This window comes from Strongylocentrotus purpuratus, unplaced genomic scaffold, assembly GCF_000002235.5.
Source record: "Strongylocentrotus purpuratus isolate Spur 01 unplaced genomic scaffold, Spur_5.0 spur5_scaffold_16, whole genome shotgun sequence".
NCBI classification, from domain to species: Eukaryota; Metazoa; Echinodermata; class Echinoidea; order Camarodonta; family Strongylocentrotidae; genus Strongylocentrotus; species Strongylocentrotus purpuratus.
Window position 1 is genome coordinate 22,717,412 of NW_022145601.1, and position 17,507 is coordinate 22,734,918.

General features: G+C 35.0%; 1 protein-coding gene across 2 annotated transcripts; it reads left to right on the forward strand.

The window, feature by feature from the left end:
- Positions 1–4,677: 4,677 nt before the first annotated feature.
- Positions 4,678–10,626, forward strand: LOC115924579. Of its 2 annotated transcripts, XM_030987058.1 has the most exons (5): positions 4,678–5,449; positions 6,527–6,669; positions 6,932–7,000; positions 7,626–7,721; positions 8,522–10,626. In XM_030987058.1, the coding sequence occupies exons 3-5, from the start codon at positions 6,942–6,944 to the stop codon at positions 8,784–8,786; spliced, it is 420 nt and encodes a 139-aa protein (XP_030842918.1). In that variant the 5' UTR covers positions 4,678–5,449; positions 6,527–6,669; positions 6,932–6,941; the 3' UTR covers positions 8,787–10,626. The 2 variants fall into 2 exon arrangements, with proteins under 2 accessions (XP_030842918.1, XP_030842919.1); XM_030987059.1 differs by lacking the exons at positions 4,678–5,449; positions 6,932–7,000 and having other exon boundaries at positions 6,163–6,669.
- Positions 10,627–17,507: the final 6,881 nt, after the last annotated feature.

Sequence of the window (17,507 nt, forward strand, 5' to 3'; positions counted from 1 at the left end):
CACTGCTGGTCACCATTATGTACCAATATTATTTTGGAGTTCCAATGTGCCCCCCCCCCCTAAGAAATCCTGCATTACGGTGTTGAGTATCAGACACTATCTCATTCATTCAGATTTCAAACCATTCTGCAATTCAGTATCATATTGATAGGTATTTATCACTGTATATCAGCGATTTAGTTTTCAATTCACACAAAAGTTATATACTAATACAATGGCAAGTATCAGATGCTATGTTTCATTTATTAAGATTTCAAATAATTTCTTCTTTCAATGTCATTATACTGAATGATGTTAAACTGTCAATCAGTGATTTGGTTTTGAATGCTCACACAAGTTAGCATTTTGTGTAGATAGGTACTAGCACGTTTGACAAATAAGTATTATAATAGTGATCATTTTTCATCACATTCTAAATTAAACACAATAGAAAAATACGTTTCCTTGTTTGTTTTGTTTTCCTTCCATCTCATACAACAGTATTAAACACATGCATCGTACAGGTACATAGGTACAAAGTATAATAATACTCAAGATATAGAGCCTTTTTACTCTACAGGAAAATGAAAGAAAAAAGAAGAAGACGACTTTAGAAAGATGGTAATAATATACATGTATGATAAACAAGATGAATACGAATGCTTTCTAACATGCCTCCGACCTCCATTCACTATTACCAATTTCTACTACATACTGTATAATTCTCAGGACTTTGTATTTTCCAGAAAACTATATCCTGTCTCCAAACTCAGCATCGTCGGTGGGGTGACAAAACCTTGTATCTCAATTTTTTGAGATTTTGATTTTTTGCATAATTTTGTACCTATATAATGGCCTACGACACCACCTGATAAATCCATGGAACGCCTCCTTCTCGTTTTTTTCACAAATTCCCCACAAACACCCTTAAACTAAACCTCGTAATTTTAACCCCCTTTGAAGCTGCACTGACAAAACCTCGTAACATAAGATACGTAATTCCTTTTCCTTGTAACTCACACACGGCCTAACAGTACCAAAGTTAGTGTATTCAAATCCTCGTAACTTATTCAACCAAATCCTTGTAACTCATTCAGAGTTGAAAGTAAGAACTTGTATCTCAATTTGAATAAAAACTAAAAACTCGTATCTCAATGTAGATGAACGCAAAAACCTCGAAACTCACTTTCAAATATAATTTTTTTTTTTTTTTTTACTGTATTTCAATAATGACATTAAAAATGGTATACATATTCTAGTTTTAAAAAGAAAGGACGGTGTCACAGCACTAAATTTGTTGAGACAGGAAAGTTTTTTCGCTCTCCTGAAAATTCATGATTTTTGAGATACAAGGTTTTGTCACCCCACAGACGAATACTTTACCTCCCCCATGATGCTGCACACTACTTGATTTACCTCAATCCATGATTTTCATATGAGACTGTGATTCACGTACTTGACCAAAGACTCGTGATTACCACTGATTGACCTCTGTCTTGATGACCTTTGTCCTATGACCTACTTACCCCCAAGATCCTATAGTGGTAGTTCATCTCCTATGATACATAATGGTAACATGTTTGAAGTTCATGGCTCAAAGAGTCCTTGAAATATTGAGATTAAATGAGGCTAAAACATACAATTTCTGGGAAGTATTTCACAAAGACTAAGATCGACTTTTAGTTGGACTTAATTATGGCAGGCCGTTCATGCCACTGTTTTTTCTCTTACCATTTACTGGCATTGGTCTCTCAAGGGACATACAAATCATGGTTACAAATCTACAGAATTTACATGTTTTGATAGTTCATTATTGAAGGAAGAAATATTATCTAAAGATCATAATAGTGAGAGCAACCAGTGGCATGGATGGCCTGCCATAGTTAAGTCCAAATTAAAGTCGATCTTAGTAAGTCTTTGTATGACACTCCCCAGGGCCTCTAACCTCTGACCCAAATTTTGTTCCTCAATGATATAACATACATAAGTACAAGGGGTCAGGTCAATTTTCTCAAATGGTTATGTTGAACCTCTATGACCTTTGACCTCATCTCAAAATCTATTCACTTTGTCTTCCTATGGAGATACTCTATCGCCATGTTTTGAAGTTCAAACCTTAAGTGGTTCGTGAGATATCATGATAAGAATGCTAAACCCTGTTCTTTCTTGAAAATTGACCTCTGTTATCTATAACCTTTGACCAACTTATCCCAAATCTAATCAGATCGCCTCCCTATATGGTGATAAATACTATACCCATGTTTGAAGTTCATACCTTGAATTATTCTTGATATATTGTGATAACGATGCTAAAACCTTTAATTTCAGAAATGGACCTCAATGACCTTTGACCAACTTACTCCAAATATAATCAGATTACCCCCCCCCCCCCCCCCCCCCCATGGTGATTCATACTATCCCCATGTTTGAAGTTCATACCTCAAGTAGGTATTGATATATCGCGATAACGAGAAAGCGGGATGGATGGACGGACAGACTCGGACGAGCCGAAAAGTGCATGCCTCCAGCACCACCTTCAGAGGGCGGAGGGATAAACATCAAAATGTTCACAAACTGACATCTGCATCTTATACCTTAGGATAATGAGTATACACCTGTATATATAATGATATTCTTACACACGTTATAAATGTTGTATAGAAAGCCACATCAAGACATTTGATAAACAGAAAAAAAGAAGTGATTTCATACTCTCAATTAATGACAGGTTCAACTTTTCCTTTGGGAATGCCTATGATTAATTAATTAATCTTGGTTGACAAAAAATAAGATTGGCATCATCCCATCAAATGTCAATTTAAAAAATATATTTTTAAATATATATTTCAGTTTATTTTATTGTACATAAATGTCATACTTTTATATTTTGAAATAGATACAAATTGTTGCCCAGAAGGCCTCAACGACAATTATCTAGAAGCAATAACTTAATAAAAAGGCTCAGAAAAAGAGATGGAGGCTGTGTCACTGTTTTTGATTGACAGAACCAATGACTTCATAGTTTGTCAAAATTATTTAGGTGTGACCACTTATATCATAATCAATCAAACAATCAATAAAAGATATTTGATATAGTGCCTTTTCCTCAGTGAGACAGTCATTCCACATTTTGTGGTTTGCCAGGCTCAATAACTATTTATTCAGAGCCTTATCAATTATACCAGATGCAAGAGTAGAAATGGCAGGAATTTATGCACACATTGTGTCCATTTTTGCAGCATGACCATCTTGCGTTTAATGCCAGGAGTTGTATGAAGGAAATTAAGCTTAAGATCCTTAAAATGGCAACATGTTGAGATGTTTGAAATCATTGCTTTTCGACCAAAATTTGGCATTTCTTACAGTTTTTGACAAAGTTCCTACCCATGCATATCAATTTCACAGGCAATTAATTTCATCAGAATAATGCTGCATTATTAGCAAAATATTGTTATAGCCAATTAGGAGAACAATACGTGATTAACCTAGTGCCCGGTTAAGTTGATTATGTAATGCGGGGTATTTTTTTGGTGTAGCATTGAAAACTTTGCAAATGAGACTGCCCAAAGCAAATCGGTAGTGACTGTTTCATAGTAGTTTAATTATTATACATTACATACACTCGACTTTTTAACATTTTTTGGCCTGCATGGCTGTTTTTTTTTCTTGTTTTTTTTCTGTCAATTAAGACACAAAAATGCTTGAATAAGCATTATGGCGATGTAAATGCCCTATTTGGTATGCATTCATAAATTGTGCTTTTGGCCATTGTTACTTTCGAGCCTCCGACCTTGTGCCCGGCTAAGTTGATTATGTAATGCGGGCTTATTTTTTGGTGTAGCATTGAAAACTATGCAAATGAGACTGCCCAAAACAAATCGGTAGTGACTGTTTCATTGTAGTTTAATTATTATATATTACATACACTCGACTTTTTAACATTTTTGGCCTGCATGGCTGGTTTTGTTTTGTCAATACATACACAAAAATGCTTGAATAAGCATTATGGCGATGTCAATGTCCTATTTGGTCTGTATTCTTAAAGTGTGTCTTTGGCCATTGCTACCTTCGTGCCTCCGACCTAGTGCCCGGTTGAGTTAATTATGTAATGCGGGATAATTTTTGTAGCATTGAATAATTTTGCTAATGAGACTGCCCAAAACAAATCGTTAGTGACTGTTTCATTGTATTTTAATTATTATACATTACATATATCGACTTTTAACTTGAATGCCTGGCCGAGTTTCGACTGATTTTTATTTGTTACTATTGGGCAATTTTGGCCATCAATACCATGCTCGGTGTTCATTATATCATTGTCGATTTCACGAAACTAGTGTACTATCGCTTGTTTTTTGTTGATGGTTTTTCTTGTTTTAAACGTAGTGCGTGGCGACCATGTCTGTGGGCGTGGCCCGCGGTTCACGGTTAGATGATCAGCGACCCTCACCCGCTGGACTGGTTGCCATGCCGGTTGTCAGGGAGGGACCAACAAGTAGCGTTTGCGCTGCTCTGGCGTTTCGTTGCCTGGTCTGGTGGCTGGCGTATCGTTGGTATTTCGCGCTCCATGATGACGTGACTTAATGTTATCATGTGGCGCGGTCTCTCCGCGGTATGCTGGTTCGCCGGTGTCTGGCGGTGTTTCGTCGGTGTGACGTGGATCGACATGATGTATGTTAATTCATTTTATTTCAACTTAAAGGTATAGTTGAGTATTGGTAATTTCCAAAGTGCCCCTCCAAAACAGATTTGGTTTATTTCAGTACCATATGAAAGATCATCGAAAAAAACATGGGAGATGATAATAATTCCAAATCAAATGCTCTAATTGTTGTGCAATTTGCTTTCAAAACATTATATAAAAGTGTTTGACGTCCGGACATCACTTTTGACTTTCGACGGTTTATTTTTTGAATTTACGTGTTTAGCTCCCTCTATGTCATTTAACAACCAGCGTATTTACAACGAGTGTTTGAGTTCGTTGGTACGTACAGTACTACAGGTAGCTAGCAGGCGGGTATCCGACCGCGCGCTAGTAATACAGTACAGCTGATCAATTCCAATACGCTGCTTTCACGTAAAGTATAACACACACAGCTCATATCAGATTATCACCGGCGCCGATCGAACGCTAGACGGCTACAGACAAGCTTTGATTGAAATACGATAACGAGATCGAGATTGGAAAAGGAGCTCGAGGTCACGGACGATGGCCGACTCGGACTCAGCTAGTGCTAAGCCTAAGGACAAGGCTAAGGCTAGATCTACGCTAATTCGGAATAAGACTAAGTAAGACGGTAAGAGGAAGGAGAGAAACAAGCAATGGCAGCTCGACCATCCGGCCCAGAGGAGGCGCGGGAGTGGCTGTGAACAAGGCCAGGGTACGGCGGAGAAACTTCGCGAGCTGCAGGCGGCCTTCTCGTTGCCGAGTCTAGAGGATGCAATACTAGACATGCCAGCTCACTGAGAGGTAAGTTGAAGTGATATACGCCCCACTGCATTGGGTAGGCCTACCGTTTTAATTTGATCTAGTCTAGAGACTAGATGCATGGAATCGGCAAATTTAAGAAATTACGTTTTGTTATCTCTTGCCTTGGATTTTTAATTCAGATTCCATGAATCATATGATATTTATAGTCTAGCCTAGCCCTACAGTAGACCGAAAGCTTCAGTCTCTATATCGTCGGTTGTTCCACTGAGACTACGTCTGGCTCCACTAGACCTCCGATGAATTTGGTTCAAATGAAAATATTGGAAGCATATGCGATCCTACAATATTCAGTGAACGTTGTCGCGTTGAAATCGAGTCTAAAGTGATGAAATTGTAAATAATAATCTCTTTATGGGGTATACTATAACTCTCTCTCAAGGTCAATATATTAATTCAGCTATACAACAAGCTACAATTGACCGATTGGCTATTACCTTTTTGAAATTATATATCACAACTACATATTCCGGGATTTTTATGGTAGCACTAGCAGCTACCGTTGTACGACCGTAGGCGCTATTTTAAATTTATCAAAATTTCCCGGGAGCACCGGTAAATTTTTATATTCAATTTTTTTCGAAAGCAGAAGTGTTTTAGGAGCTAAATTTTCTAGTGCTTATAATACTTCCACAGGGGCATCCAAATATATCAAAATTGTAAAGAATCACTATCCACCCAATTTTCAAAATTTCACAAAACTTTGTAATAGACCCTACCTTTAATGTCCCTCGTTACAACTGCAGTTTTCTTTGTAATGATGACGTGCAGGGCTAGTCAACCGGGTAAACATCCTGCTCTTTTTAAAAGTCGACAAGGTTATACTATAGCTTGCTTGAGATGTGACTGTCTCATCTATATTTATCTCTACCAAAGAGTGTCTCAACTTCACATACATGACAGAGAACCAATGCATCAGTTATTAGTCATGCAAATTCCAAATCTGGCTAGCTGTGATAATTATTAGAGAATGCCATCTTCAAAATAATTTCTTTTGGTGATTTAAAATCTGAATGTTTTTTACTTTGTGAATGACTTTCGTTTCTTCACTTTTTACAGATATGAAGAACAGACAACACAATCCATCCCCAGCGAAGAAATTCCAAGCAGCAGTAGGGGAATTAGCAGGTGAATAGTACAAGTCACCTTTGACCGCAAATTCATGGAGAACTTGGCCTACTCTGCTGATTTGCTCGCTTCAGGTAGGATTCTGTATACATGTACGAAAGGCTCTGTAAATTGAGAGGAATTTAATGAGAATGCGTTCATTACGTACATGTTTGCAAGATTGAGCTCTTTTTCGGTTATGACCTATAAAATTGGGACATATCAGCAGGTCAAGATAATGCATCTTATTTGCTCATGTGTATGACATGGGATTTTCAATATTGATTTTGTGGTATGAAAATAATGAAATGCCCTATCATTTATATCAGTTTTTATTTTGTTTTCATAATTCCTTAGGCACACCAGCATGCTCGAGTGTTTCCACAACCAAATACTGATGTATGCTTCCAAGCGGTATTCCTTTGAGTAAGTATTTTTAGTATCATTTTGTATGTTTGAAGTAAGATTGTCTGTGGAAAAGTTGAAACATATCATTACAGTACGGTTACAGTTACAATATCATATTTTGAAGCAAATAGCAAAGTTAATGAGAAATTATGAATGACATCTATATAAATGCTGAAATCACTTTTGGATGCATGCAGAGTCTTGAAACAGCAGACTTTGTATCATACTTGTGTCGGTACCTGATGTTAAGTCAAGTTGGAGTGGTTGTAGCAGGGAAATGTAACTACCTTTAATTAAGAGTCAATAATTTACAACACAAATCCAGAACTGAAGTGAATGGCTCGTATTCACAAAGGAGGTTTGTACAAACCATGGTTTGGCCAAGGTTTACATCTATGGAATGCCATTTGTAAACTGATGGAGAAGGAATGTAAACTCCATACTTGTTAACAATGTTAATTTACAATTTACGGTATGCGAGCAGCATTCCATAGATGTAAACCATCGTCAAACCATGGTTTGTACAAACCTCCTACAAACCTCCTTTGTGACTACGGGCCAATGAGTCTGAGATTTGTCTAAAGCATTTACTATTCATTCATCATGGTAGTGGTAATACCAATTGTTTGTCTTATCCATCCAGCTACCCAGCAAACCGGGCAAGGAATTTGCTTGCGGTCATCGACTACATGGCACACAAGGACAGGCCCGACCAGATTGATGAACAAGGCAATACAAAGTGAGTGGAAATTAGAAAGAAAGAAAAAAAGGTTTTCTTTTCTTTCTTGTTTTTCCTATTTTTATTTGTACATTTTTTTTTAGATGGACAAGGCAATCCAAAGTGGGTGGAGTAAAAAAAAAAAACATGATTTTTTGTTTTCCCTGTGTAGTTGGACAGGGCAATCCGAATTGGCAGTTCTTTCCCATGAAATTTATCAATTTTGGGGAAATTATTAAATATCTAATTGTCCTTCCTGGGAACGCCCCTTTTAAATCGCCAAAATATGACGTCATCTAAAGAAGTTGTCCCTGTACACGACGCACATCTAAATTATGTAGATGACGGACTGTAAGCTGATGGTTTGTCAATCATGCTGCTGATTTTGGACCCTAAATGCGGACTTGGATTCAGTGTAATAATATACTTGGTGTGTAATGCAAGGTTCTGGAGTCATCAAAATCATCATAAATTTGGCAGAGTTTTGGTAAAGTAACAATCACTTACACAGAAAGATGTATATGGGACAACACACATGGTGTCGGCCTGTCGGGGCTAGTACTACCCTGATTTCCTTATCTTTCTATGCTCATTACTCAGCCAGTATACATTTTCTTCCAAAATTGTTTGGCACATGACATTTATTTGTAATCTTGAACATTCAGTGCAAGTTTCGTTAGATTCTGTGAGAATTCATTTTCTTTTTTTACCAGAACTCAAGTTTATCTTTAAGAGATATGAATCATTTCCAATCGACAAGAATGAGTGTGCATATAATGCAACTTGTTACATTTTGCATGTTCTTTTATTTTATGATACAGATATGTTGCAGTATGGTCAAAGCGTGCCAACAACTACGTGGCCCGGAAGGAGAAGGTCCCCAAGACCTACCCCTACATGTATGTACAAGGACTCATCGGTGCGATACTGGAACGCAGAGAACAGGACCAAGGACCACTGTTCTCGAAGGCTGTTCTGCTCCCTGATGACCCTAGACACACAAGGCCCCGGCTTGCACCATTTCCTCCACCACAAGTTGATGTGATCCTAGCCAGGAGACTAGGCCGATTAGAGAAATTCATGTAATCCTCTGTAGTGAACATTTGGGATTGTCTGACTTGAGAACTGCTTTTTTTCGAGCAGAGACTAAGGGATCCAAATGGCGTCCTTCCGTCCATCCTCTGTGACTGTACACAAATTTGAATGAAGTCTAATGTGAAATCTTACCTGCAAAAATCAATTAGGGTTGCTAACTTTCCAACCCTGCATCTGTTTGTAACCATACTTGATTGGTAGATGCCCTTTATTGGCCTCCATGATATTCTGGAGTTGAAGGTCACATAAGTAGGTCAAAGGTCAAATGAGGTTCATTGTTGCATGATTGCATGCAAGACTCTTAATCGCCTCGATTTAATTTGTCCATGTGGCATGTTTTTAGGCTATCTTGAGGATTGGTTGGAACTTAACATTTTGGACTCATTTGGTTGCTAATGATTTTGTGGTCCGGAGGTGAAAGATTGCATGGCTTAGCATTACGAGCATGTATTCTTGATATGTCAGAGACCCTTTGACAAAATACCACCAAACTTGATACTAGAGTGTCCCTGGGGATCATGGGGATGTGGTTATCTGGAGAAAAAAATCACATAACACATGATATACATGTACCAGAAATAAATTGTTATTGTTGCTAGATTAGCCACCATGCTTGGCACTTGTATATTGTATTACAATAAGAGGTTGGCAAGTTTACAAATGGAAGAAATGTAGGAATATAAAAGACAAATTGTGACATCAGTGTATAAAAGCTCTATGTGATTTATACAATTCATAATTTGTGATAAAATCAGTGCTTGCTCATGTGGAAATGGTGGATATTTCAATTTGTATCTATTTGGCAACCTATATTCCTTGAAGAAGTTACGGTAGTAATTATAAAATTTACAGCCAAGAGGTCAAACCATGAGTCAACAATGTGTTTGGTTTTAGTGACTGTGCATGTAACTGAGGTGACAGTCGATCATGAAAAAGACTATACTTCGGAACCTGTTGAAAATCAACATGGACAGAAGAAAGATTTGTAGAATATCTTATTGTAAATAGTCTTCATTTTTTGTTTAATGCAATCAATGTGACTAAAATAATGCAAGCGAAAAAGAGAAATGATCACAAGACAGCAAAACAGTTGGTTTCATGCATCATTTGAATCAATGAACGTGAATCAGCTCAACGCCAAAGTATTGCGGTTCAAGGTTATACCATCAAGAGATATGCTGCCTGTAACTACTTTGTAGTTTGAAAGGGTGTATAAAGGAATAAGGATACAGTTGGGCAGGCGAGTCTTTCTGTTGGTCTATTGTAAAAAACTGGGTCAAATTTTTTCCAATTTTTTTGCAAATTGTAATAAAACTTGGTATACCGATTGACCCGAGGGTGTGCAAGACACATTTGTTGTGTCTGTCTGTTAAGGTACCTCCATGGTAACCAAGCTTTGCACAAAGAATACAATTTTGTTTTAATAATCTTGTGGAGCATATTCTTTCCAAGTTTTAGCAATTTTATAGTTTTGGTATCTTTGATGAGGCATTATAATAACAGTATAAAACTCAATGCATGTGCAGTGTGTAAAATAAGTATGTGAGCAAACTATTGGAAGTAGTTTGATTGATTCATATGAAACTCAGTACACACAACGCAGAATTGTCTTTTGTGTGCGTATAGGACATGACCAGTTTTGAAATGTCTGTGCTATTTTTTTGAAAAACCTTATGTTGGATGTTAATCACTTGAGGTGATATTCATAGTCGAGCATTAGGGAAGATGAAAGACATATATGTACCTAACTATACTTAATTTTGTGCTGAAACTGATATGATTCAGGATTTGAGATCGATATGGAGTATGTATACATGTATACTCGTACACATTAAGGAAAAGAATCACTCAGACAATTTTTAAAGCATTTATATATAAAGTAAGATGTGAAACTTAAAAGATAAAACCAGTTATGGTCATGCGACTGCATTGTGAAAGGATTGTTGTGGAATCGATCAGAAAAGGTTGATCATCTAGCATATAAGTCTTGGTGTGTACTGCAAGGTTCTAGAATCATCGAAATGATAAAAAAATTGGCCCAGTCGTGGTAAAGTTACAAGCACTGTACACAGAAAGATGTATATGGGACTACGCACAAGTGCGCGACACATGCGTTATATCTATCAAGTCCAAATAGATATAATAATTTACCAAATATATCAATTAGTAGGCAGTTTTCTCGGCAAAATTTGTATGATCACGTACTAGTCAAAACATTGTGTGCGGGCAAGCACTGAATCAAATGACCGGGGTAATAGTATATTTGTCAAGCGCGTAGAAACATTACTGTTATAGATACTTTTCTTTGGTAAACTTATCTACACATTGCCTATAGAGTATGTCAAGTTTTTATGAAAGACACAAGATAAGATGTATATAAATAAGCAGTAACTAATAAGTAACAAGACATGGTGGTATACAAATAAAGTATATTGCTCCTTCTTAATGACGACGGTTAAAGTTGTCATAGCGATAGATGCTAAATAAAAATGTGCCTTTTTTAATACACATGATCTGTTTGTATGCAATGGTTGGAATCAACATCACGTTTAAATATTGCCTTCAGTACAGCAAGTATAATTTGTATTCATCTCAATAATGTTGTGTAAATTTAATTGTTAGTTATGGCCGAATAAAGCTTTCAATGTACACCATAAAAATATGTTATGTATCTTCATTTTAGCATTACTATAATTATATTAAAATCTTATGTCTTTACACATTTACAAGTTATCACGTACTGACGTAGGTCATGCAATACACAGGCACTGTAGAACACAACTTATTTACAAGAAGTTACAATCACTTTTTTTTTAAAACTTTACAATTGCATGCAGTACCAAAATAAGAATACTGAAAAACACTGCATTATGGACAAGTATGAATCAAGTAAGATGTTAAATTAATTCACTACTGTTATTCATTATAGTATACTGATACAACAATTTTTAATATTTTTTTAATTTATTTCTTTTTATTTCTCCACTTTCCCTTTAGCCATGTACCTTCATGTTGTTATATATGTTAAAGGTGTCGCTCTGGACATATAACATATGATAAGACGAAAAATCCACCAGTTATTTCTGATTTCTATCAAATTTTTAGATTTTGTGTTGTTGTTGTTGTTTGGTATTATCGGCGTTTCATTCTTTTTTAGAATATTTACGCCTTTCACTTTATTTCTTTTTTTTCTTCTATTTTTGGTACTATTTGTCAATTCATATTCATCTCTTTTTTTTGGATAATATAATCTCAGATCTACTGGTCCATGAAAACCCCTCACCGCAATTGGCACCTTCCTGCCAGACCGGCGCGGTACATTGCGCAATCTTCTCGGCCATCATTGGCCTAGGCAACTCTGGTGCCGGTGAGAGGATTCTGGGGTAGATCTTTTGAGTCTCTTGTTTGGGGTTTACCGTCCTCAATCCGTCTTTACTCTTTCTTACCTTTTCTCTTCTAGTATTTTTCCATTTTGTAAAACCTTATTTTTCTATCAAAGTGGGTATCAACATCTTAGGGCATTTGGTTGTCGTGCGATATGTGCCAAAAAAAAATGTGGATTTAGTAATTCCTTTTTGAATGAAACATGGATTTAGCTTCTTTTGGAATTGAATGGATTTAGCTCCTTTTGGAATGAAACTGTAATAATGTTGTTTACTTTCTTTTCGAAAGGTTATATTTATGTGTGATTTCACTATTATTATTTAAAAGGAAAGGTTTGCTGCTAAATTTGAATAAAATTTCAGTGACTTTATTGAGAAAATATGATTTATTTTTTATTTTTTAGGTACAATAACATGTTTCATTCCAAAAGGAGCTAAATCCACGAAAATAAAAAATCAAAAAATTTAGTAAACATCAGAAAAGCCGAAGGGAAGATTTTTTCTTATCATTATTGGCAGATAATCAGGTCCATGCAGGGTGACACCTTTAACATATATAACAACATGAAGGTATACATGGCTAAAGGAAAGTGGAGAAATAAAAAAGGCAATTTACTCAGAAGTACCCAAAGTGGATTTGGCTCCTTTTGGAATGAAACTCTTCACATATTATAAAAGGAAGACAAGTAATATAAAAGGAAAAACGAAGGCCCACGTCATTTACATAGAAGGTAGGTGGACAGATAACCTCGATGTTTTTAATCTAATTTCATCTGATCATTCCACAGCTTTGTTCCTACAAACGAAATACAAAATTGCCCTTGCGTTGTCTCACATATTGGTTGATAGATAGAGTAGCCACTTTCTTTACACTGTAGAAGTAATCAACTGGGTCATACCAAGGAGTGTGTTACGACGTACAATACATACACATACACTACTACTAGGTCGAGCGTACTCGCACTACATACACATACAGTATTCGCATATCGCGCTCAAAAACAATAGCGCTACCAGTACCACAGACCATGCAATTATGTGCAGGCCTCGCATACCATAATGTGTACAATATAAATCAGTCAGCGCGCTATAGACATGGTTCGGATATTACTTGCACGCCCATATCCGATCGTCGTCGATGGCGAAAATTCACGGTGTGCTGCCGCTTGACCGAGAGGTGGCGCTATACAATTACACTGAATACGCCTCGAAAGTAAAATTTTTGATAAATAAAATCATTTGCAGTCGAACAGGTTTTTTGCATATAAATTCACTCTAATGTAATATTTCGGATTTATATCTTCAATGATGCATTCTTAGACATTTATTGTATGTTTTTTTATGTTAAGATCATAGTTTCGTTCGCTAATGTGAGTATTGACCAACACTCAACTATTCCTTTAACTATTGCTTATTTGTATTACTTATGCTAAAGCCAAGGTATTATCATACCCCCCTGTAAATCCCTATTCTCATGTCAATCATAATCCAGTCCTTAATGCTGAACGTTGTTTCCTTCTCACCCCCTTAGGTATAGCACATAGGCTTACCCACCTTTCTCTGTAACTTAAAGGTAGTACGTTTCGAAAACAATTCATCACTATAAATTTAAACGATAACAATACTCCAAAAAAAAAAAAAAAAAAATAAAACTTTCTTAAATTACAAATTTCTAAGTTTTTTTTTAATTTTTAATTAATGACCACGTTTGAACGCTGTCACCGGCCCCGAGTCTGTCTGATAGTCACGCACAGTGAACATCATGTACACCCCCCCTGATTTTGTTGGTTTTTGCCGACACCCATTATAAATGCACTTCCACTCTTACACGCACATGCACGCACCAAACACATAGTATTCATTTATACTGGTCGCAATACCACATTTTTAATCCTTATGGCTTTAAATGATATTCTGAATGATCAAGTTTATACACCCCAGAGTAAATATTATACTACTAGTGAATTTAATTCAAATTTTAATTCAACGGGACCCAATAATAACCTTCACTGTTTTAGTTTATTAAACATCAATATTCGAAGCTTACAAAAAAAATCGATAATTTTGAAGAATTTTTATCTATCCTAAACACATTTTCATTTTCTTTGATAGGACTTACCGAAACCTGGTTACACTCAACTTCTCCTCCAATATTCAACATTGAGAATTATGATTTTATTCATTCAGACCGTAAAAACGGAAAAGGTGGAGGTGTCGCTTTTTATTCTCGTAATGATGTACAATTTAAAATAAGACATGATATTCAACTGGAAGGAATAGAAACATTATTTTTAGAAATTATTGATGATAAACATAAGAATAGAATCGTTGGGGTAATGTACAGACCACCTAACAATGTAGCCGACACATTTTTTGATGAATTAGAATCATGCCTTGAATTTATTTCTAGAGAAAATAAAGATGTATATATTATGGGAGACTTTAATATCGATATATCCTTACCTTTTACCGTTCTTGGCCAACACTTCACTAATTTATTATCTTCATTTTTTTTTAAACCTCTCATTAATAAACCAACTAGGATTACAAACTTAACACATACTATAATTGATAATGTTTTCTCAAACGTATTAGATAATAAACAGAATGGAATAATATATTATGATATCTCAGACCATTTACCAATATTTACGATAGGTCCTAATGATAAACACCTACAAATTCCCAATAAAGAACATACAACACGACGTAAAGAAACCAAGCGTAATATTGAATCCTTAAAGATAGACTTGAGTCAAGAAGATTGGTATATTTATTTTGAAAGAGATGTGAACAGTTCATATGAAAAATTTATAAACAAACTTCTTTGTCATTATAATAAAAATGTGCCCCTCTCAAGAATTAAGTCAAATAAAAAGAAAAATAAACGACCATGGATTACTCAAGGTATACTTAAATCAATATCTACCCGAATTCATTTATATAAAATCTCACTTCGATCACCTACAAATGAAAATCAAAATAAATATAAAAAGTACCGTAATAAATTGACTTCAATTATTCGTTTATCACGCAAATTATACTATGGTAATAAAATTGAAAATAATAAAGATAATAATCAATCATTATGGCAAACAGTTAATGACATTTTGGGGAAGAAAAAGGATACTCCAAATAATATTGAATTTAATGATAATGGGCATCACATAGACCCAAATAATGTTGCTGAGGCATTCAATAAATACTTCACTAATATTGGACCGGATTTAGCTTCCAAAATAATCAATGAAAAGAATGATTTTTTAAAATACTTAAATAATAACGTTAATCAATCCTTATTTTTTAATCCAACAAATATTCAAGAGATTTTAGAAATTGTTCGTTCATTAAAAAGCAGTAAATCTAGTGGCTACGATGAGCTAAGTGTATCTTTATTAAAACAAATAATTCACTTCATAGCTTCCCCATTATCACATATCTTTAATTTATCTCTTTCCCAAGGGGTTTTTCCCGACCCACTAAAAGTTGCAAAAATAATTCCGATATATAAAAGGATGATCACTCTAAAGTTTCAAACTACCGACCAATTTCTTTACTACCAAGCATTTCAAAGATATTAGAGAAAATAGTATATAAACGATTATACTCTTTCTTAGATATCAATAACTTTTTAATTCCTAATCAATATGGATTTAGAAAGAACCACTCTACTGATTATGCTATTCTACAATTATGTGACAAAATAACCGATTCCCTTTCTAAAAAAGAACACACTGTAGGTGTTTTTATGGACTTATCGAAAGCATTCGATACCATGGACCATCGTATATTAATACATAAATTAAAAGCATATGGAGTTAGAGGGATTGTACTTTCTTGGTTTGAAGACTATTTGCGTAATAGACATCAATATGTTATGTTTAAATCTACAACATCTAATATTTCCACCATAGAATGCGGAGTACCACAAGGCTCCATATTAGGTCCCCTACTGTTTTTAGTATATATGAATGATATTGTTAATGCATCACCACTCCTAACATATGTTCTGTTCGCAGACGATACCAACGTATTTTATTCGCATAAAGACTTAAACATTCTTATTACAACCCTCAATTTAGAACTAAATAAATTATCATCTTGGTTCAAATCCAATAAACTCTCTTTAAATATTAATAAGACTAATTGTATTTATTTCAAAAACATACACTCTAAACATGTACTTCATTATGATATTTTTATAGATAACATGCCCATAATTGAAAAAGAAGTTACAAAATTCTTAGGTGTAATGATTGATTCAAACCTAACTTGGAATAGTCATATTAACAACATTTGCATGCTAGTCTCGAGAAGCATAGGCATTTTATATAAATTAAAATATTATCTATCACAAAAGTCACTATTTATGCTTTACAATTCCTTCATTTTGTCATACATATCTTATTGTAACATAGTTTGGGGCAATAGTAGTAAGATGAAAATTATGTTAATATATCGTCTCCAAAAGAAAGCACTTACGGTCTTTGTACACATTCACATTATTTAGCCCATACTGATCCAATATTTTGTAAACTAAAAACATTAAAAATCACTGACATTCAGTTTTCAAACTGCAATCTTTATGTATAAATGTTGGATAAATACTATACCTTTGGCATTTCGAAATATTTTTGTTTACAATAGTGATATACATTCTTATCCCACACGACACTCATCTGATTTCCACTTAACAAACCCCAAAATTATTATGGCCTATAAATCGATAAGACATCATGGTCCAGCCATTTGGAATGCTTTACCTGACAATATTAAACACTCTGCAACTCTTTATTCATTCAAAGCATCGATAAAAAAAATATTTAATAACTACATATTCAAAAACATCATAAGGGTCTCAGAGGTTTTGATTGTTTATTTAAATTAATTTTAGATGACCAGTTCATTAACAATACGAATCGAACACTTACTTCACCTGCACACACCCACTTGCACACACTTGCACATTTTTCTTTTTTCTTAATTTCTTTCCACTTTTTATTCAGATACTTTCTGAACAAAATCTTTATATGTGACTCTCTATTCCCCTACATTCTCCTAAAACAGCGCCATGTACCCCACCCCCCCCCCCCCTCCCGCTGCTATCGCCTCAAGCTTCTTTGCTTATGATAGTTGGCCTCTGCATTTATGTTGATTATTTTTACTTACCTCCATACTTTCAAGCTTTCAATTATGTATTTTTTTTTTTAAATATTTTATTTTGTGTGTATTAAGTTGTCACTCTTGATGTAAATCAATTATATTATATACTATTATTGTTATTTGAATGTTTTATATTTGATTTATCAATAAATGCAGAAACATCCAC